The sequence below is a fragment of the Vicugna pacos genome, chromosome X (genome assembly GCF_048564905.1).
Source record: "Vicugna pacos chromosome X, VicPac4, whole genome shotgun sequence".
Taxonomy (NCBI): Eukaryota; Metazoa; Chordata; class Mammalia; order Artiodactyla; family Camelidae; genus Vicugna; species Vicugna pacos.
The window spans coordinates 13,487,240-13,510,693 of NC_133023.1; the positions used below are offsets into that span (position 1 = coordinate 13,487,240).

At 36.2% G+C, this 23,454-nt stretch overlaps 1 protein-coding gene across 3 annotated transcripts in view; it reads right to left on the reverse strand.

The window, feature by feature from the left end:
• The window catches only part of SCML2 (Scm polycomb group protein like 2), an 83,992-nt gene extending 60,538 nt beyond the window's left edge, over positions 1–23,454 (reverse strand). Inside the window, exons 1-5 of one of the 3 annotated variants that reach the window (XM_072956180.1) lie at positions 23,319–23,454; positions 18,847–18,890; positions 11,796–11,868; positions 5,495–5,540; positions 2,953–3,021 (exon numbers count right to left, since the gene is read on the reverse strand). In XM_072956180.1, coding sequence (XP_072812281.1) covers positions 2,953–3,021; positions 5,495–5,540; positions 11,796–11,846 — 166 coding nt within the window. In that variant the 5' untranslated portion in view covers positions 11,847–11,868; positions 18,847–18,890; positions 23,319–23,454. The remainder of the gene's footprint in view (positions 1–2,952; positions 3,022–5,494; positions 5,541–11,795; positions 11,869–18,846; positions 18,891–23,318) is intronic. The other 2 variants (XM_072956181.1, XM_072956182.1) reach the window with 2 other exon arrangements.

The following is a 23,454-nucleotide window of genomic DNA, read 5'->3' on the forward strand; positions in this document are numbered from 1 at the left end:
ATACATGTAAATAACTCAATAAATGGTCTGTGTTGTTGTTATAAAACTAAATGTCATAGTTGTGCCTAAACTTATGAACACTGGATAGCTTTATTAAAAGTGAAAATGGAGATTCGTGGCTCCAAAATTTAAATGACAGGTTATTTCAGTGACCTTCTAAGTACTAACCTGACAGTCAAGAGACTCAAGGTGATACCTGAAGCTCTACCACCATATGATCTTGGAGAGCATTAAAAAAAAAATTAATGGGGGGAAAATCTGACTAGGATATCATTAAGGAGCCACTATACCAGGAAGAAAGGAGTATAAGTTGAAAATAATGTCTGAGAAATCAAAACCATTTCACAATTACATCTTAAAGAACTTAATTAAGACTCTTTCACAAACCAGTTACATTTGTAAATTTTTTCAATGACATTGGAAAATACTTACTCCATCTCCCTAACCCAATTATTAAAATATTATATTACCACTTGTGCCTTAATGGGCTATCACTTGAGCTAGCAAATCCTTTATACCAGTGCTCCATAATATGATTATTTTCTATTGCACTGTTAGCTAATGACCATATATAGCATTTAACCATTGGAGCCTTAAGTTTTTCTTTATTCATAAGGCAAAAATTTTAGTCCACAAAACCGTTCAGCTTGGCTGCCCATATGATGAGACCCTACCAATAACACAGGGGAAACACACATAGCAACAGGCTTTACTAACTTAGATTTGATACATCTACAATACCACAGCTGGAATTCCTGACTAGGAGCCAAAATAGTCAGAAAGTCTCAGCTAAGCCTGAGGTCCCTGTCTGCCTCTGTACCTTATTCTCACTGACAGATTGCTGGGGCAGGGGCTGGGGAGGAGAGGAGGGTCAATCTCTCTCAGAAAAGAGGTCTGGAAACCGACAGGTTTCTTCATGAGACAGGTGTACATATATAACTTTGTGATCAGATTGTTACCCACATATGTTCATGGTCCTTCCTGTTTGACTTGTACTCTATTCTAGTCCATACATTAGCCCAAACACCTTTTAGCAAACTAAACATAATCCACAAGGCCCCCCAGTCTTCTCCAGGGTACATCAAAACCATGTCTTCCACCAGTGTTAAGCTTGGTTCAGAGGCTACGTAAAGAAAATGGGCAAAGTACACAGAGTTCAAAGCTTTTCAGCTGAATAATTTGCACCCACTACCTCATAGCATTTATCACAACTGTAACTGGGCTTCTGTTTAATGTCTACCCTGCATCCTAAGCTCAAAGAGGGCAGGAATCATGTCTGTCTTATTCATCATTGGATTCCCATAGAAGGTCATCAGTACGTTCCAGGCACTGTCCTAGGTATTGCAGATACAATAGTTAATTAAACAGACAAAAATCCTGGCTCTCTTGGAGCTTACCTTCTAGCAGTCACTCACTGACTTCTAAAATGAGATGTTAGGGTCAAAGACCTGAGAAATACCTGCAGTTGTCTGTCAATTAGATTAAGTAATCTCATTTTTTAAATCAGAATTTCTCAAACAGAAAAGTCTAAGAATTCTGAAAAGTTACCAGTTTCAACCTTTAAGAATATGTATTTTTAAAATTTATTCTTATGAAATTTCCAGAATAGGAAAATCTAAAGAGACAGAAAATAAGGGGATGCCCAAGGCTGGGGGAGGGGAGGGGCACTGGGAGAAAATGGGGAGTGACTACTAGTTGGGTACAGGATTTCTTTTTAGGGTGATGAAAATGTTCTAAAATTGGTAATAGTGATAGCTGCACAGCTCTGTGGATATACTACTGAGAACCACAGAACTATATACTTTAAATGAGTGGATTGTATGGCATATGAATTATATCTCAATAAAACTGTTATTTTAAAAAAAAAAAGGAAAAGAATTTAGAGGGATAAGGAAGAACATTCTAACCTAATGGGCTCCATTTCCTTGGAGGATTCTGGGGGTTGGAGGGAAGAGCTAAAGAATAAATAAGGCCAATGAGAAAGAAAACTAAGGAAGCACTGAGGGCCCAGCTTTACGTGAAAAAGAATGATTCCATTAGGATTACTTCTGTAGGCAATCTTCCTGTAGGAACAGAAAGTCACGGTAAACTACTTACTTCAAGAGTGCGGCTGGCAGGGCAGACACAACAGAAAGATAAGAAACAAGAGGTTTGCCTGGAAATCTCTGGTAAACACAGTAAGTTTGCTATAGTATGTTTTAAATTCAGTCTTTTGGGTTCATATGACTTATTTTCTCATTTTCCTTAAGAGCAAGTGCAATGGGTCAGATTCTATCTCCTGAGTCTCTAATGCAGTGCTATACACATGCTGTTCACAGTAAGAAACTTAAAATATGAATTAATAACTCACAGTTAATTAACACTTACTCTAAGTCTAGGCATTATATCAGATGCTTTACATTCATTTCCTTTCATTCTAATAGTTCCACAAGGTAAGTAGTATTACCTCTGTGCTACAGAGGAGAAAAAAGAGAATAAGAATGTTGAGTAATTCGCCCAAGGTCACAAGGCCAGTGAAGAATGAGGCCAAGATTCTAGAATAGGTCTGCTAGACCTCTGCAATGCCTAAGCTTTAATCTACTACATTGTTTTCTGACCACCAAAATAGGACTTTCACGCTGACTCTAATGTTAAGAGTTTTTTTTAGTTAACAATCAAATTATTTCAAATTAGTAATACATGGTAATTAATAACTAGATATATTTAATTTAGCAAAATTTGCATTGAAATACATGTTTATGTTTCTACTTAATCCCATACCAATTTATCCCTATGTGAAACCAAAGTAAGATTTTCAAAATGAAATACTATCTTTCTGAACTTTGCTATTGCTCAGATTTTATATTTACAGTTTACTATACATAGATGATACCAAAAGCAATAAGAAAAGAGTTCATATTAACACTGAGTGAGGAAGAAAAATATGTTGTACTGAACTAATTTAAAACCTACCATTCTGCACAGAAGATGTGCCTGAGTGAGGAGCTTTCTCTTGATTCTCCTTCTTTGCATCCATTGACTCTTAAAGATAAAGAACGGAAGAAAATAGTGAACAATACCAGAAGGCCATAGCAACAGTCTGAAAGAGCACTTACAAAAACTATAAATTAAAACTATTTTCCAATAGGAGCCAGTTTTAATTTTATAATTAATACCCTCATTTTCTGCACAAGACTTTACTTTCTAATACACTATGTAACTTATAATTTGTTTATTTGTTTACTTTATGCCTCACTCCACTCAAATGTAAGCTCCAAAAGGGCAAGGATTTATTTATTTTATTATGTCTCTTTTGTATACTGCTGAAACCTCAGTGCCTAGAACAAGACATGGCATGCAGAACACCTTGATGCATTTGTTAAATGAATGAATGAACAAACCAAAATGAGCTGGGGTGATCAGTACAATGTTCAAATTAATGTGCCCTAGAAATAAAGTGGATGCGTTTGAGAATTTAAAACAACAAGGAAGCTACGATACAGTGTAATTCAAGGACTAGGCAGTTTTTCTCTGTGCCAAACTGAGGAGCTCAAATAGCACTGGACCTTGAGACTTCATCAAATCTAAGATGTTATTTCATCCACATTTATTACAGCATACATCTCTTAAAGGACTCATTTAAAAATTAATCATAATACTATTATGCTGAAACAATTAACCACAATTCCTTAAATATTATCAAATAAGTAGTCAGTGTTCTTATTTTCCCAATTGTCTTTAATATTTTAAGTGTGTCTGTTTCAATCGGGACCCAAATAAAGTCCACACATAGCAATGGTAGATACATTTCTTAAATCTCTTTTGAGCATAAGCTCCTCCTCCTCCTCCTCTTTTTCTTCCCCTCTTTCTCTAGCAATTTTTTTGTTAATGATACCAGGTCAGAGTTTTCCAGTCTGGATTTTGCTGACTACCTCCTCATGGTGCTAGAATCTTCTGATCTTTATATTTTCTCTAAATTGGTATTGATATTTCGATCCAGAAGAGCTTAATCAGATTCAGGTTTGGCTTGAGGGTGGGAGGGAGAAGATGACTTCATTGGTGGTCTCGTGTACTTCTCACAGGAGGTTCCTTATACATCTGGTTCTCTCTCCTGTTGTGATATGAGCAGCCATGGATGACTATTGCCTAGATCCATTAGTTCATTAGTGGTTGCAAAATTGAGGTATTCTAATTTTATCATCCTGTCTTATTAGCCAGAGAACTTCTACAGAGAGAAATCTCCTCTCTTCCACCACTGAGTTACCCTGAGGTACAGATCACAAAGGGAAGTCACAATCAATGCTTTATTCTTTTCCTTTATTTTCTAGTTTTCAAAATAATGAGATGGATCCCTAGCATTCTCCACAGATGACCAGTAAGTTTTATTTTGTTTTTTTAAATATCACTATAAACTCATGAATTGAACCACACTTGATGTGTTTCCATTTATTGCTATTTTATCCTTATTAATGCTCCAATTGTCAAGTAACAAGTTTCTTAAAGAAGAATCTATCAATGATACCAGGTATACTATTTAATAACAGATCTACTTTCTGGTTATAACTGAGTGACTCTTCAAGATACGTGAACACTCCAGGGGGATATATGGGCTGCTTTCTATTTAAATAATTTGACTAAAGAAAGTACACATTTATATTTACTATATCGTCCTACAGTAATATTTTCTAATAGGAAAGAAAGTGAAATTATAAAAGCATGGTTCCTGCTCTAAAGAAGCTAACAGTCTAGTTACAGAGACTATACTAAATTGATACACTTGACAAAAATGGAAATAGCAGAGGATACGTTATATTCAGCATGCAGCCAGAGAAGAAGTCTTAAGAGACACAGGACTTGAACTTGGTCTTGAAGGAAGAACAGGATATAGGATGGCAAAGGTATGAAGAATGTATTATGGGAAGGAAAATACCACTCAAAACAGAGTGCGCAAATGAGTGTGGCATATTCATGGGACAGTGAGCAGACTTCTCACTAGGGCAAGACAGGATGAAGTATTTTTTTTAATCACCCATATTAGAGTAATAAAATTTGAACTCTGATCTTGGCTGTCACAGATTGTTACATGACCTGTTCACTTAACCTCCCTGAGTTTCAGCTTTCTCATTTATAAAACTAAGAAGGGAAGACAAGACTACCTTTAATAGCTATTTAGTTCTAAAATTCCAATTCTAAGCACCTAACACCTTCTATAATTTTATTTTATTTTTTAAACATTTTTATTGAGTTATAGTCATTTTACAATGTTGTGTCAAATTCCAGTGTAGAGCACAACTTTTCAGTTATACATGAACATACATATACTCATTGTCACTTTTTTTTTACTGTGAGTTACCACAAGATCTTGTATATATTTCCCTGCGCTATACAGTATAATCTTGTTTATTTATAATTTTATTTTTAAAAAGGCTTTTTTCAAACATTCAGTCTACCAGAAGATACTCATTCCAAATGAATAACCAAAAATATTTATCATCTTTAGACAAGTAAATCTTACCTTCATTGACTGTTTGCCCCATGGTATCCCTCTCTGGTGTTCTTTCCTACAAGGAGAAAATCAATTACTGCCTCCTTTTAACACATTTCTGAAGGATAGTATTATTAGAAATCAGCTATTATGGTATTACATTAAACTAAAAAGCTTGATAGGAAACTATCAACAAAATGAAAAGGCCAACTACTGACTGGTAAGAGATATTTGCAAACACTATATCCGATAAGGGGTTAATATCCAAAATATACAAAGAACTCATACAACTCAACATCAAAAAAAAAAAAAAAAAAAACGAACAACCCGATTTAAAAATGGGCAGAGGATCTGGATAGACATTTGTCCAAAAAGGTATACAAATGGCCAACAGGAACGTGAAAATGTTCAATATCACTATCATCAGGGAAATGCAAATCAAAACTTCAATGAGATATCACTTCACACCAGTCAGAAAGGCTATTATCAAAAAGACAACAAGTAAGTGTCAGCAAGGATGTGGAAAAAAAGGGAACTCTTATGCACTGTTGGTGGGAATGTAAATTGGTGCACCCACTATGGAAAACAGTATGGAGATTCCTCAAAAAATTAAAAAGAGAACTACCATACGATCTAGCAATTCCACTCCTGCATATTTATCTGAAGAAAATAAAAACACTAATTAAAAAAGATATCTGCACCTCTATGATTACTGCAGCACTGTTTACAATAGACAAGATATGGGAGCAATCTAAGTGTCCATCAACAGATGAATGGATAAGGAAGATGTGGCATATGTGCATGCGCACACACACACACGCAATACAGTATTACTCAGCCATAAAAAAGAATAAAATATTACCATTTGCAACAACATGGATAGACCTATAAAGCAATATGCTAAGTGAAGTAAGTCAGACAGAGACAAATACTGCATGATTTCACTTACATGTGGAATCTAAAAAACAACCAAAAAAACCCTAACAAAACAAAAACAGTCATAGATACAGAGAACAGGTGGTTGCCAGAGGAGGAGATAGGAGAAAGAAATAGGTGAGCGAGAGTAAGAGGTACAAACTTCCAGGTGCAAAATAAATGAGTCACTGGTATGAAATGTATAGTGTGGGGAATATAGTCAATAATCATGTAATATCTTTGTATGATAACAGATTGTAACTAAACATATTGTGGTGATCATTTTGAAATGTACAGAAATACTGAATCACTATGTTGTGTAACAGGAACTAACATAGTGCTGCAGGTCAATTATACTTTAAAAATAAACTCACAAAAAAAGAGATCAGATTTGTGGTTACTAGAGGTTGGGTGGCAGGAGGGGAAATTGGCTGAAGGCAGTCAAAAGGTACAAATTTCCAGTAAGATAAATAAATGCTAGGGATGTAATGTATCATGTGATAAATATAATTGACACTGCTGTACGTTATATATGAAAATTGTTGAGATTAAATCCTATGAGTTCTCATCACAAGGAAATTTTTTTCTATTTCTTTAATTTTGTACCTATATCAGATGATGGATGTTCACTAAACTTACTGTGATAATCATTTCATGATGTATGTAAGTCAAATCATTATGCTGTATACCTTAAACTTATACAGTGCTATATATCAATTATATCTCAGTAAAATTAGAAGAAAGTAAAATAAAATAAAAGTTAAAAAAAGAAATCAGCTATAGTTAGGTCATTTTAATCTCTGTCCCTTGGATGAAAAATGGTAAATTCAGTAGATTAGTAGTTGTCAGTAGCTGAGGGGAAGAAGGACTCAGGAGTGACTGCTAATAGGTGTGGGTATGGGTATGGGTATGGGTAAAGGGTTTCTTTTTTAAGGAGATGAAAATGTTCTGAATTAGATGGTGGTGATGGCTGCAGAACCTTGTGAATACATTAAAAACCAGTGAATGGTACATTTTAAAAGGCTGAATTTTATGGTTAAATGAATGAAAACAAAACAAAACAAAACATTGTAAGTTGGTGGAGTTGAGATTCACTAAAGCCTGTCCCAAAAGTCCACTTAAGCCCATGTTACCAAGAGGTAGAGGAATTATGACTGTATTGATGAAACTTGTAAGAACTACAAGTCAAGTCTTCTAACAAGACAATTACTTGTTAGAAAGCCTGTGTATTTTAAGCCACTAAATCATTAATTCAGACTTTTTCTGCATGTCCACAATATGCCAGACATTCTAAAACAAAGATAAATAACACACTGTACTTGACCTCTAACAGCTCTGTCTAGTCAGAAATAGGCACATGAATAAAACACAGTATAAATGTTATAAAAGAGGTATGTACATGGAAATACTGAATATGGCAAAGTGATATCTACCTCCCACTGCTCTATGCTTGTAGTCAGAACATGAGCAGGGTAGTTTGTTATTTAAAGGAAGCCTATGGAGAATATGTTCATTAAGCCACCCAAAACATCTCCTGACTCAATAGACTTACACACAAGCATCACCTCCCCAAACCTTGCTCCTTCTAACATTTTTGTTTTTCTTACTAACACCACTACTTTTCAAGGTACATGGCCTTAAAACCCCACGTATGACTGAATGTGAAAGGTTCTCTTATTTCACTCATACATTCAATCAGTGGCCAATGTGTGCTCTCTCACTTTCCTTTCCCATGCCATTAACTGGTTTACACTCTCATTAGCTCTTACCTAGTCTAATATCATAGCTGCCTAACTGTCTCACCACAAGGGTCTTTCCCCACTGCAACCTACCCAACAATGTCATACATGGTCTGAGCTGTTTTCTGCCCAAATCACCCTCTTACTTCAGTAATCTCACTGACTACTGAATTGAACAAAAATATCTTCTGTGGGGCATATTTAAGGCCTCGCACAATTTCAAAGCAACCTGACTGACATTTACCACTTAAGCTATCCTGCAGCCTAGCCCAAAACTCATCACGTGGTTCTATCTGCATAGGATACCCTTCCTTCCTCTTCTGCTTCTTGAAATCCTATCCATCCTTTAAGGCTTAACATAAATGCAACCTTCTTCTCGAAGCCTTTCTTGATCTTTCTGCATTACTACCATCTGTTTCCAGATGTGATCTACTCATTTATTTAAAGAATACAGAATTCTTGTTAAGTGCTTGATGCTGTTTGGACAGAAGATACACAATCTACTACAAAAGAGCTATAAATCTGGTGGGAGACACACACTGACAAATAAATATTGAACAAAGGAGAATAAAATACAGGCTCTTTGGGAAGATAGGAGGCACAAGTAACCAGGAATATAAAAGAAGGCTTCTCAAAGGAAGTGTTCCTATAGAGATGAGCATTTCAATGAGCAGAGAAGACAGAGAGAGGAATTTCAGGCTGAAGATACAAAATGAGTGGAGGCTAAAGAGAATCCTGCTTCCTCTACTTGATTACGAAATTCTAGAGTTGCTGAGTTTCCTTCAGGGCTCTCATCTCCCTCTATAGTCTCTCAGGGTCCACAACTTCAGGAGCCGCCCATACACATATGACCTGCAAAGTATTACCTCCCCTTCACAGACCTCATCTCTGAAAGTCAGAGTGAAATAATCAAGTGGATTGGATATTCAATACCACTGTGAGGATGCTGTCAATTAAGGACTATAGCTTAGTGGCTAAAGAAAAAGACAAAGTGAAATATATAGAGGGTGCTAAATCGAAGCATAAAATAAAGGCAGATGAGCTGTAAACCAAGTGGGGAGCAAAGGGACTTAACCAACTCTAGTCAGAAAGCAAAAAGTTGTGAGTTACATTAAAGTAAGTCCCATTACTATGCAAAGGGGTTCAGTTCAAAAAACTGTGGGAGGGGTCACACATAGAAGGTATATTCAGGTTCCTGTGTCCTTCTCTAAAATCTAACCCACAACTGAATTCTTAATCTCAACTGGTATCAATTGCTCCTATTAGTTGAGCAAGTGATTTTGTAAATCCTAGAAGGTGAAAATATATGTAGAGAAATAATTAAAAGCACATCTTCAAAGGCCTAGATAAATAAATTCATGTATCATGTTCACAAGTTGGAAGATTTCTTAGATAGGCATAAAAATGCACTAACCAGAAAAGAAAATATTGATAAACTGGATTTAATCATGATTAAATTTTCTGTTTAGTCAAAAGCACTTTTTAATCAAGATGGAGTAGTATTGGCATAAATACAGGCATCTGGATCAATGGAACAGAACAGAGTTCTTAAAGATTCACATATATATGGTCAATAGATTTTCAACAAAGTGCCAAGTTAATTCAATGGAGAAAGGATAGTTTTGCTTTTTTGGGGTTTTTTTCCCTAATAAAAGATGCTAGAACATATCTACATACAAAAAAAAAAAAAAGAAGAAGAAGAAGAAAGAAAGAAAAATTATACTTACAAGTTAATAGACAAAAATTACCTTGAGCTAGATCATAAACCTAAATGTAAAGCCTAAAAGTATAAAATTTCTAGAGAACAGAGGTCTTGTGACTCTGAGTTAGGCAATGATTTCTTAGATATGACACAAAAAAGCACAAAGCATAAAAGAAAAAAATTGATAAATTGAACTTATCAAAACTAAGAACTGCTCTTCAAGTTACATTAAGAAAATAAAAGGATAAGCTACAGAATGGGAGAAAACATTACAAAACACATACCTGATAAAAGATCTGTATCCAGAATATACAAAGAACTCTGACAATTCAAATTTAAAAAGGCAAACACACCCCAATAAAAACAGAATTGGTGAAAGATTTAGACAATCACTTCGCTAAAGAAAAAACACAAATGGCCAACTAGCAAGTGAAAATATGCTCAACATCATTAGTATTCAGGGAAGCACAAATTAAAGCCACACAAAAAAATGATACACCATTACATAAATGGCTAAAATTAAACAGACTGACACTACCAAATGTTGGTGAAGACGTGGAACTGGAACTATTATTCACTGCTGATGGGAATATAAAACAAGTATTCCTATTAAAACAGAGCTTTCTTAAACAAAAAATAATCTTAACTCCAAAACCAATGTTTTAGAATTCAAAACACTGAATTTAGAGGTAGAACCACAGACCAAGGAATAAAATACTCTACCTATCTCCAGATAAAAACAGGAAAAATTCCAGACTCCTTTAGTTTGAGATTAGCCATATTAGACAAAACCAACTCTTTCAGTGTTTGGAAATGTTTCCTTTTCAATTATTATAGTCATTCAGCACCACTGAGCAGACATATCCTTTTGTGAAGTCCAAAGTCATGTCAAATAAAGACTTCAATATACAAAAAGAACTCAAACTGTTTAGGAAATGAGTCAGTGATTCAATAAGCCTTCCCTTTCAGTCATTATGATGTTAAATGCAGTGAGTTGTTGGAAGACATCATCAAAAGTGAGCTTATGTTCACTGTGGTAATTTAATGATTCTTTCAGGGTCACAATAAAATCAAAATCATCTGCCCTAAACACTCTTCTTCACTACAAACAGCCTTTATTGTTTTCCTTCTTGAGCCACGTAGCTTCCATGTTCCACTACACCAATCATTTCAATGTTAAATAGTTTTTCCTTTAAGAGAATATGATCCTGCCCTGTTTTATTTCCTTTACATATATTCCACAGCACCTAGAACAGTGCTAAGTACAAGATGGATTCAAACTGAACACCTGAGTGGATATTCACCAACCTTTAATAAAACAACACTTCGTTTCAAATATTTTGAAATTCACACACTTCACTGGAGATTTATTTTCTCTCCTGACTCTCCCCAATATTCCTACTATCCAAGTTCTAAATTTGGCAGATGCAAATATGTAAATTTTCACTTAATTTATGCACCAGATAGATACACGATCAAAGTGAATGCTTAAACTTACTTTTGAGCAAATACAGATTTTTGTGTTAGAAAACATCACTACTTAAACTATCTTAAACTTCAAACTGCCATGCACTATACAGACCAAACTGTACAGTAAAATATTACAGCTTCCTCCTTGTTACAAAAATGCCCAAATCTTAAAAGAAAGAAAAATTAAATTCTCTGATAGGAAAATGGACAATTCCATTCTAAAGAAACAAAGTTAATAAACAAACTGCTTCTCTACTGAGCTCTCAAACTACAAAAGCTAATCCATTTAACCTTGTAAAAAGGATAGTTTTTATTGTTTTACTTGAACACATGACTTATTTACAAACATGTGGGCATAATCACATATGTCAGGGGTTTATGCCCCTAAGAATCAACAAGGAAAAGCCTGTCCTCCAGGAGCTTCCCTGCAGGGCTTCCAGGCTGTGTATCCAACCAACATTTAGCAGATTATCAAAGCAAGTCTTATATAATACAAGTTGTTTACCTGCTCATCTCTCCTCATAGACTGTGAAGTGATCGAGAATACAGGCCACATATTACTTTTCCTTGTAGCTCTCCTACAGGTAGCACAAAAATTTGCACTTAAAAAAAAAGTACTCAAACGTTCTACTAGTAACTAAAATTTTACTATAAGTGCATACATAGGTCTCTATAGGATTATATGAGTAAAAGATTATTTAACCATGGAGAGAAACACAGGACATATTCTAGGTTGTTAATAAGGCTTACCAGGGAGGATAAAGACGATGGTGTGTGTGGGGCAGAGCGTTATAAATATATTTTGTGTGATATAATTCTATTTGTATAAAAATTTGTGTAAATTTGCATAAAGAAATACAAAAATATTTTGGTGAGCCTCCTTTTTTTGCATCATAGGGTGGTGAGATTTTAGGTGACCTTTATTTACTTCCTTATATTTTTATGTATTATTTGAATTCTTTACAATGGTATGTATTAAATCATCAGAGAAAGTTATTTTCACTGTGTGGGGGTGTACCCTGATAGTTTTCTTAAATAACCTCTAACTGTTGTTATATTATTAAGAAGCTCTGTATATGCAATGCTGGTCTATCACATAAGTTTTAAAAAATTATATAGTTATTGTGACGGTTACTGGTAGCCATAACAATCACATAGAAATATTATTTCTAGTGCTTAAAGCCATTACAAATTACTTCATCTCCCTGAGTCTTGGTTTTCCCATATATGAATTAAGGCTGTTACCATCTATACTTCATAGTGTAGTCATGAAATTAAATGTAGTCAGGAAATTAAATGAGATGGTGTAGGTAGAGCACCTAGCATAGTAACCTGAACAACTGGAAGCTCAAAGACTGTTTTCTATCCCACTACATCTGTCCTTATTAAAACTCCCTGAGATGAGTGTGTTTTAGGATTAATACAACAGTAATTATGTTGTAAAATGAAGCTATATTCCTACTTTGATTTCTGAACATTACTTCCTTATTCTCTTCCAAAGTACAGATTAAAAAGGTGTTGTTTAAGGAAACAAATGCTAAGTTTAAGGCACTCTTAAATTAAACAGTAATAAATAAATAAACATGTAATGCTCAGACACATAATTACCAAAGAAAGCAGCCACCATCTACCAACCAGCATTATATTCTAGCTAAAGCCAAAAGAAATCTGATGTCACCCCATATTGGATGACTTTGAGGTATTATTTCCTTTAGGGTTGGTGAGTACTGAAAATAGCTTTTGGTCCTTTGTGAACCAAAATGGCCTTTGTGGACTTGTAGAAACTAGAATAGTTTTGTTTCTTCTTTTTTACACCTTCATTATCACACTCAAAAAAATAGAATACAGATTAGTAAAGGGGGGAAAAACCCCACCTATAATCCCAGTTAAATAATACCTCCTGTTAACCATCTGGTGTATATCCTTTCAGTTTTTAGAAATCACATATACGATACACATTTGAACCACTTTCAAATGTACATTTTACAAATTCCATATACCAATAATATTCAAATGAAATTCTGCCCATATTATAAATTTATAAAGCCAATATTTTTAGCTAAAATGAAAAGTGGACAATAATAAATGTCTTTTAACAGTCAGTGTCTTATGGAATAACTCCACTATTCTCAAGATTAGCACTCAAAACAGGACAAAAGTTACTGCTTATTTTGTAATCTAAAAAGTGATCAACAACAAGGCAGATGAAAATTCATTTACTAGGATTTGGGGGTAATTTTTAAGTTTAACAAACATTATTTTTTATAATGTTGGATCTCATCAAAACTTTCCACCATTTTCTATGTAACTGTTATGTAATATACCATACTATTTTAAAAAAGGATTAGCAGTTTCAATTTAAAAAATATGCCTACAACTGGATGGGGTTTTTTTTAATTAAAAAGAGCAAATAAAAATGTACCAGTTGGAAAAAACTTAGTACTCAACCAGAATGATTAACTTCTCTCTGGTCTGTATAAGTCTCACTTCAAGATAAAAGTACATACAAACTGAATGGGAAAGATAGACGTTTTCCTAGGAATGAACACTTGGAGAAATTTGCACAAATTAGCCTTGACTATAATATGAAAAAAAAAACAGAAATTCTATTGTCACTGTTAAAATGCCCCAGCATTACAATGAAATTAATCTATGTCTTTCAGTCACAATACAAGGATAGAGACTATAGAAGTTAAAGGAATAGACCATGATCTGTTGGTAAATGATGGACAGCATCAATTCACAGTTGATTCCTCAGAATCCCTCAAATTAAGATACACTATGGAGTTAAGAACATATCTATATGGCTTACATACCAGAAAGGCAGACTGCACAGCTGTTATCTTTTTGAAAATAATATTAGGAGCTTGACTTTCTTTTAGAAATAGACACACCTCATCTCCACAGTGGTGGTCTGCAGACCAAACTGCAGAAAAACTTAACTTCGTTCTCAGTATACTTTGAGCTGCCTCAGCACTTTAAGAAAAACTCAAATAAGACCCCCAAAGTAGTTCTCCATGTTACATAGGAGAGAAAATGTTGGCAAGAAAAAAAATAAAAGCTTTATTTTTGCCAGCACTAAGAAAAGGTGTTTCACTAAATGCATGTAAGGAGAAACCTTGCTGTATAAAAAAACTGAAATATAAATAAGCCAAAAAAAAAAAGTATTAAGTTACAGTGCCTGACATTGACATTTCCTTTACCAAAAGATCACAGTTACACTAAATCTAGCAACTGTATCCAGGAGACTTTGAGTAAGGATGGATAGTCTGGGATCTTTCACAAAACCATCTGTTTTGCAGATTTTATCTTAGAATTAAGAGCTGGTAAGAGATCAACAAATGTTTTGAAAGTCTTGCACTATTTTAAACCATTATCTCAATATGATTAAACAATGTAAAACAGTGATTAATAGTGGAATTATTAAGCCTAAAACTCCTATTGCTCTTATCTGATTCTGGAGAAAATTCTGTAATTTTTTTTGAAAAAGACAATTTTAAAGGACTATTTAGCAAGTTAATGGGCCTATAATTCTAAGATTAGAGGGCTCTTCCATTTGTTTGTTTGGGTTTTTTCTCTTTTTGCCTTTCCATTTTGCTTTGTTTTGAAAATGAGGTAATATTCTTGGAGTCTCTAATTAGAGATCACTACCTGAAGAGTCAATAAGCAGTAACATTTTGACAAGGACAGGAACTAAACAAGTCTGACTGGCAAAAAATTTCCCAGGGCTCTTTTTAACTTTCAGCCACTAGTCAGATGTTATAAAATGGATGGAATTACAGAAGCTCAACCTGAGAGTGTATAATTTTTATCAGTGTAGAAAAGATTCTCAACTATATTATATATTTACCAGACTGACACCTTTCCCTGATGACCAGGGTTTTGGTAATAAATATAATAATAATACGTATAATGCAAAGAGTTGCTGGGATACCTCACTTTCTGCATCTGGCCTCTACCTTCCCTCTTCTCCTATAACTGCTTTCCAAGGCCCCAGTTATCTCCCAGGCATCAAATCCTATTTTAGGTTTCAGTCCTATTTCTCCTTGACACTTCAGGAGCCCTCCACAATGTATCGGTAACCCCTGATCCCAGACACCTCTCCTCTCTGAGCCTCATTCATTATTCCCTGGTTGTCCTACCTCGATTATCCACCCCTTGTGTCTACTTCCTCCTTCTGTTGTAGCCATTGATCTTCTCTAGTCACTCAGTCTCTTCCTCTAGATTCTTCAAATTTTAAAGTCCAGAATTTCATTCTATTCCATGGCTGATGCAACATCCTTATGTAGATGACTTCTGTATCAGCATCTCTATTCCTAGTCTCTCTCCAAAATTTCTAGTCTAGCCAATTGAACATCAGTCTAAATGCCTCACAACCACCTCAAACACTACATATTTTAAAAAATCAAACTCTTCTGCCTTCTAAAATGAGCTCCTCTTCCTCTGTCTCCTATCTTAACAGACATTATAAAGTCCCAGTCTTTCTGAATTAAAAGTCATCTTTGAGTCTTCTCCCCCTTTGTCCAATATACTATCAGTTACCAAGCTCTGTTGATTTTTGAAGATCAGAAAGCTGGTAATGAAAGAAAAATGATTCAAAACTAGATTTCTCAGACACCAAAAGACGGGGCTCTAATACACACTTCATGCTTTGAAAGAGAGAAGTAAGGAGACATACACATCATGCACCCTGGACAGAATGGATCCATGAAGGCAGGAGAAAATTAAGATTATGGTCTGGGGTCTACTGATGGTGGTGCTGGCAGTGGTAATAAAAAGAAATACTAAGAGCTATTACTTACTGAGCTTTTGTTAAATGTGTGGTACCCTACTAAGGCATTTATATTCATTTTTCTTATCTAAAGCCTATTACAAGCCTATAGAGTTAATACTGTTATTAATGTCCATATGAAAGTTAAAGATATTGAAGCTCAAAGACCTGTACAATACCACCTAGCTAGATTTAAACCTAGGTCCATGAATGCTAAACCATTATGCTAAACTGCTTCTGTTGTGTTTATATATGCGCCTTATCTCCCCTACTAGATGATAAGCTTTTGGGGACAGTATTACACCTGGTTTACCTTTATATTCTGCAGTGACTATCTACCATGTCTATCATATAGTAGGGCCCCCAAAATGTTTCCTAAATGAGTAAATCTGTTCTGCCACAGTATACTCTTATCTAAATGATATAATCCCAGAACACTGTGGTTTTAAAAAAATTTTTGGTGAGATTTTGTTTTGGCTGTCATTGTTCTCCATTCCTTTCTGCAATGTCTAATCTGCTGTCTTAGCTTACACACAAGTCTAGATCAATGAGCCACGGAGAAAATGATGTGAGATCTGAGATAGTCTCTCACTCTCCACATCTGATAAACTTCCATTTTTTAATTCTGAATTTGATTCCTAGGATGTTTGAAGTCTCAAAAAGACACATTGCAGTATAAATGGGTTAGTATTATAGGTATTTTTCCAGAGAGAACAACTAGGTATACTATGCTATACAAGAATTCAGTTTATAAATTGCAATTATATAACAGTTGGAACTAAAACATGTGCTTTAAGCCAATTTTCACAAAAAATGGAAAAGACACAGTCCCTATACACAAAATAACTTAAGTGCAAAAATATTTCTTTATATCCCCTTGAGTATAATCAATAGTATATAGACTTATCAAGGCTAAAAGAGGTTTACAAATATGCTTGCTGGTAGTTTTAAAGAAAAGGTTGAAATAAGTGATGGAAGCTATATACACACATAATTCACCAGAGACTATTAATGAAATAACACAAGTAGAACTTTTTTTTAGTCTTTATTGTTATAAAGATACTATTTTAGCTATGTTTTCCTTTGACAAGGAAAAGCTGGCTATTTTAACTAAAAATTTGCTCCTGGTAAGATGATCATATTAGTATAATTTTAAAAAGTATATACAGTTGGCCCTCCATACCCATGGATCCAGAGGGCCGACTGTACTAAGCCATTTTATATAAGGGACTTGAACATCTGTAGACTGCTAGAACCAATACCCTGGGGTTTCCAAGGGACAACTGTAGTATATCCACTGCAGAGCTATACATAACTTGTTGAACTGGACGTGATTCACCACTTTAAGATTTCACAAGCATCTACTCAATTTACTCAGTAATCATATTTCCCATTTTCTGATATATTTATAAAGGTTATCATTTAAAACTTAAATTATAATGTTACATTACCTTTAAAATAAAATCCCATCTCTGAGGAGGGTATAGCTCAGTGGTAGAGTGTCTGCTTAGCATGCAGGAGGTCCTGGGTTCAATCTCCAGTACCTCCGTTAAAATAATAATAAAATCAATAAATAAACCTAATTATCTCCTCACCCCAAATTAAAAAAAAGATAAATAATACAAAATAAAATCCCATCTCTGAACTGTGAATAATCAATATTAAGAATGAACTTTTTAGTAGTGAGGATTTATCAAATCAAGCCTGCTGGAGGAGCAATTTTAATCATGCTTTAGTAAAGTCTACCCCCAACAAATTAGAAATTAATATTTTTCTGTGTCAAAGCAAACCCAAAAATAAAATAACTATTTTCAAGAATTTTTAAGTTATCTAAAAAATTAGAGTTTCCAAGTTAAAATAATTAATCTCTCAAAATTTAAAAACAATTTATGTGAAAGCTATGCATTTAGTTAAGAAGTATATGTCATGTCAGAAAACAGATAAATGAAAGACAAGTCAAGCATTGCCAAAATCCCAGTTTATAGCTGTAAATTCCTAAGGTTTTAAAGCACAGTCACAGGCTAATTGCCCAAAGACCTGCTGCCCACCGACATTTGCAGAGGACTGAAGTTAATAGCAGGGCATGTCAATTTACTACAGGCAGCTCTCAGTGCGACATTTTGACAAAAGAACTAGGTCAGGTTACAGCCTGTTTCTATTATCACAGCATTCTAGATTTATGGTTTCTAACACTGGCCCTACAAGAAATAATGGAAATGATGACAACAACAATCCCTGTTAGACAACAGACTACAGGAAAGCATGCAATAAACCACAAACTAAAGTGACCAGAAAACTAAGCATCCCTGACAACACTTCAAACATGAGGCAGGTGTCAGTAAATTACTCATTTAAATATTTCTACAACCTCTCAAAGTCTCAACACAAAAAATCTCAAATCAGAGTTTCTAATCTAAAACCAAGCAATATATAAATGTATTTGTCATTATTGAGTACTATATTTTAATTCTTTTAATAACCAAAGACAATTTCATTTGAACAGATTTATGAAACTCTACCAAATTAATAAAAAGTAAAGAGAATAATGATAATTACTTTTCAAGTAATTTTAACACATATTGGAAAATACTCCAAATAATACTTGAAATCTTTGAAAAGAAAAAAAAAGTTTCACAGCAAAGGGCACAAGTTTACAACTGCATTCAGAGAGGCAAGAGAACTAAAGAGAAGAAACATACGATTCAGTCACTGCTTATTTTAAAACTAAAAGAAGTTTGTCAATACATGTGCTTAAAAGGTTACATGAAAGCTATAAGGTACATACCAAGCAAACGAAGCTGTTCATCTGGAATTCAGCACCAGTTAATCCTTAGGAGAAACAATGATCAAGAGAAACAAATTTGTATTCCAAAGACAAGAAGTAAAAAAGTCCCACCAACTTTCCCCTGAAAAAAGAAAGTATCCTCAAGATATGCCCTAGAATTGCAATGTATCTATCCCTTCTGAAGTTTACAATGGCACATTACCACAAAAGGTGGGCACTCTCTTTCCGCTCTGACAACAATTTGCTTCTATAAACTTAGGAAGGGGCAGAGCCACAGCCATAAACACAGGTCACAAGTAGTAGGTAGTCAAATGCTCTCTATCTTCAAATGTTTCCCAGCTCTTTCCTCATACAAAGCTTATTCTTTTTTTTTTTTTTTTTAACTCCTCGGTTAAATAAGGAATTGAACAGCACGGTCATATAAACTGCTTATAGGAACCTCAAATCTTCCACCGTTCACAGAATAAGATATCTTCATTTCTTATGTTAAAACCTTTCCAACATATATAGGGATATATGTTTAGTAGAAATCACTTAGCATAAAAATCACTAGTATTACTATATCTCCGGTGGCCAAGGTTTACTTATATTAGACAACATAAAGACCAAATAAGCAAAAATGCCTTATTCATGAAAACCAAACAACATATACGTTTTTCAAATCTTTCATGGTTTCTGAAATCTTCTGAAGTTGTCCTGCTTTAAGAAACATCACCCCTGCTATCTTTTAAAAAATGAGATTTATCACTACAGTAAGGGCATTTCTATGCTTAGAGTAACCAAAGCCCAAGCTAGTTAGAGCCTGGAAATTTTACTTACCGCTAAATTATACCAACCCATTCTAATGTATGATAAAGAGCAGTGGTTTCTCTCACATTTCCCCAAGACAAAGGGATCATAAAGATTAAGACTCCAAGCCAAGGAAGGGTAAACTTTTTCTTTCAGAATGACCATTTGCCATTTTCAAAATTTCCACATTTCTGGTTCCTGAAATCAACAATCACTTCAAATTCTAAGTTACTATGTACTAATTTTCAGATATTAATAATGTTCCTAATATTCTCAGAGGTACTTGATTTGCTCACTCCAAACTACAAAGCACCTGGCAATGCCAGACCAATATTTGCACCACAGCCTCAAGGCTCTAACGTTGATGGCTAGCAGAGCTCACTTTCTTCATATCTTATATACCCTAAAACCCAGCAATATTACTATATTATACTAACTATACTACATTATCAGGAGACGATGAGACTCCCAGGGAGGTAAGCTAATAGAGAAGATGACCTCAGATTTCCATTCACAACTGGAATGAGAAGAGAGCTGGCATTAAGGGAAAAAAAGCAGGAGACAGAGTAACCTGACAAAAAAAAAAAAGAACTAGAGGTGACTAATAACTCAAACAGCAGAGGATCCTTTGCATCCTTCAGTATTCCAGTTACCAAAGTTCCAACAGTCATGTCTATTAACCCAAACGGAAGGGCAGTAAAATATTCAAGTGACATCTTCCTCTCCCCTCCCTCTCTCCCCACCTTGCAAGAGCTCAAGCTAAAACTGGGATTTGGATTTTCCTTGAATGGAAAAAGGGGCTACATCATTTTCATTAAAAAAAAAAAAAAACTTGGCATTTATTCAGCCTTTTCAAAGCACTTTACTATCATCAATTATTTCTCAGTGAGGCAGTGCAGGATTACCCTGACCATTTCATTGATGCGGAAACAGACACCAACAGCAAAGGGAACAGGGGCAGGAAGAGGGGCGATAGGAAGCATCTGGGAGGAACAGGCAGACAGCTAAAAAGGAACAAACCCAAAAGAAAATGAGAGTCACATCTGGCTTATAGCTGACCATCATAACACTTATTTGTTATTTTTTGAGCTCAGAGAGATGTCTGAAACACACTGAAAAAAGAAAGTGCTCTAAACTACCAGTCAGTTAATATCTAGTTACAGCCTAAACTACTCAGTCATAGAGGTAATGTTATTTAGCATTAAAAAATATCCACTCTCCAAAACACATACTGATTTCAATTGATACCAGCAATTATTTCCTACTTCAAGTTTAACCAGTATGTTAACTGTTTGATCCAGAAAACAATCTCTCACAAAAATATATAGCTTTATATAATCATAACAAGAGGCACAAACTTTATATCACATAAGTCAGAAATAATTCAGTTACACCCAAATTTTGTTGAGAATTATGAACAATATTGACTCCCTGAATTTGCCACTGAAATAAAAGACTGCTTGTTCTACATTTATACTGATTTTCTTAGATATAACCTTGAAATTTTCAGGAATAAATTACTGATGGGAAGCCTTAAACCCTGAGAAACCAGCACACACAGCAGGAGGTTGAACTACACTCCATACTACAGACAGCATAGGTATTTAATAAAGATACGTTGATTGAAGGATAAATCAAAAACGATTGACCAACTGCCTCATGAAAAAAACACCTCGTTAAGACTGACTCCAAGATTTCTTGTACATATGACATCATTAACTTTAAAGCATCCTCACACATAAATAATGTAGTTCAGTTACATTAATCTTTTGTTCCCCAAACTATCAATTTCAAAACAAATCAGGTTCTCTGGGGGAAACAGGTATACACCCTTAGAAGCTTTCAAGGTTGTGTTATATATGAAATATACTCAAAAATGTCAGAGCCATTTAAAAATTGTGTTTGACTAAGTTTTTGAAAAAATTCTATCACACTGTTTTGAAGAATATGCATAGAGATATAACCAAATAAATACAAGGCATCAGGTGAGTGCTCATAAACTCCTTTCTCAAAATCCCAACTGGACTCATTTCCAAAAGCTATTTTCACATTTCTCCCATTAAATATACAAAACCACAAATAGACTGAAAGAACATTCATCCTTGGAAATACGTTATTTAATGAATTAAGAAAAAGTGGTGAGAAAAGCGAATCTGTCATTATTGAAGAACATTCCCACACACTGTTATTGATAAAAGCATTAAATATGCGTCTATGAACTATGGCTATAACACATTGTTTGTCACAGGAAGTTGTACTCCATAAATGTTATACATCTTGTAACACTCTTTCCCCAAAATAGAAATATGAATAGGTTTAGGATCATTAAAAATGCAGCAGCATCTGCAGTTTTTTGGGGAAAGAAAATCATTTCCAATAATTTCGCAAATCATATGATCGTAAGGAAGTACTCACTTTCCCTGCCTCAGTTTCCCTCTACCAACCGATTCATTCACTTTTGGAGATGTCTGTCCTAGAGTCACCTTACAGGAAAGTCATAACTGTTAATCTTCTAATTCTTCAAAGTAGAAGCTAGTTCCAAATTGTAATCCCTCTTTATAACTAATGTAAATGTACTACAATCTTAAAAAAAAAAAAACCAACAGTCTTAAACAGCAACTTCTAACTAAATACCTGTGCTACCCAAACATCTGGGGCCGGGTGGGAGATACAGCGCGAATTTCATCTCAGCCTTCAAAGCTACCTAAAACCTTAAGGCGCAAAATCTATTAAATTCGCCTACTTGCTCTCCCCCTGGTGATTCACACTAGAACTTAGCACAACCATTATCCAGGTGGAAAATGCGAGAACGCTATCTCTAAATGAAGGCAGCAGTCAGTGATCCTTTGACCCAATCATGCCGCGAGAGCTCGGCGGCCACCTCGCCGCTCCGGGGCAGAGCTGGAGCCCCGATCTCCGGCCCCCACCCTCACCCGTACCCCTACCCCCAGGACGAGCCGCGCCTTCCCGCTCCGCTTCTTCCCGTAGGGCGAGCCACCGGCCGCCCCCCTCACCCCCCCGCCAACCGCCAGGAGCCACGGGGCGGGAGTCCGAAGGACACCTGGCACCGGGACCGAGCCCGCGCTCGGCCACAGGCGCATCCTTCCGGGCTGACGTTTCCCTCCCGAACTCCAAAAGTTACCTAACAAGTCCCCGGAAGGTTCCTGGGAGAGTTTCAGCCCAGACCACGCAAAGTCATCCCTACTCCTCAGCCCCGCTGCCCACCGCGCTGTCCCAGGGCCCCAGCCCCACCCACGGCGGGAGGATGCTCGGTTGGGTGCTGTCCACGCTTCGGGTCAGGGGACGGTTGGAGAATGATCCGGAGCCCGAACGCCACGGGCGGGATGGGCCGGTGCCCGGCGACCGGGCCCGGGGTGAGTATGAGGGGCGCGAGAGCTGCTGAGGGGCGTCTCGGAGAGCGCTACGTGGGGAAGGAGGGGCCCTGGCCTCGGGGGTGAGGCCGCCGAGGGGCAGGGGAGCCCTGGCCTCGGGGGTGAGGCTGCAGAGAATGGGTGACCGGAGAGCAGGGCCGAGCTGAGGCCGGACCCCGCGGGGCGGTGAGGGGGCGTTCCTCGCGCGGGACGCGTCGCCGAGGACTCCCGCCCGCCGGCACACTACGGCCAGAGCTAGGACGCCACGGCTCCGCCTCTCTGGTCCTCACGGGGCCCAGAGCCGCCACGTACCTCGAGTCTCGTCGGCGAAAAGAGCAAAATTCTGTCACACGGGTCCCGCGAGCCGGTACCGGTCTTCACACCGCCGCCGCCATGTTTGAGAAGCCGCGCGCGAAGCCGCGCATGCCCCGCAACCGCCACCGCTGCC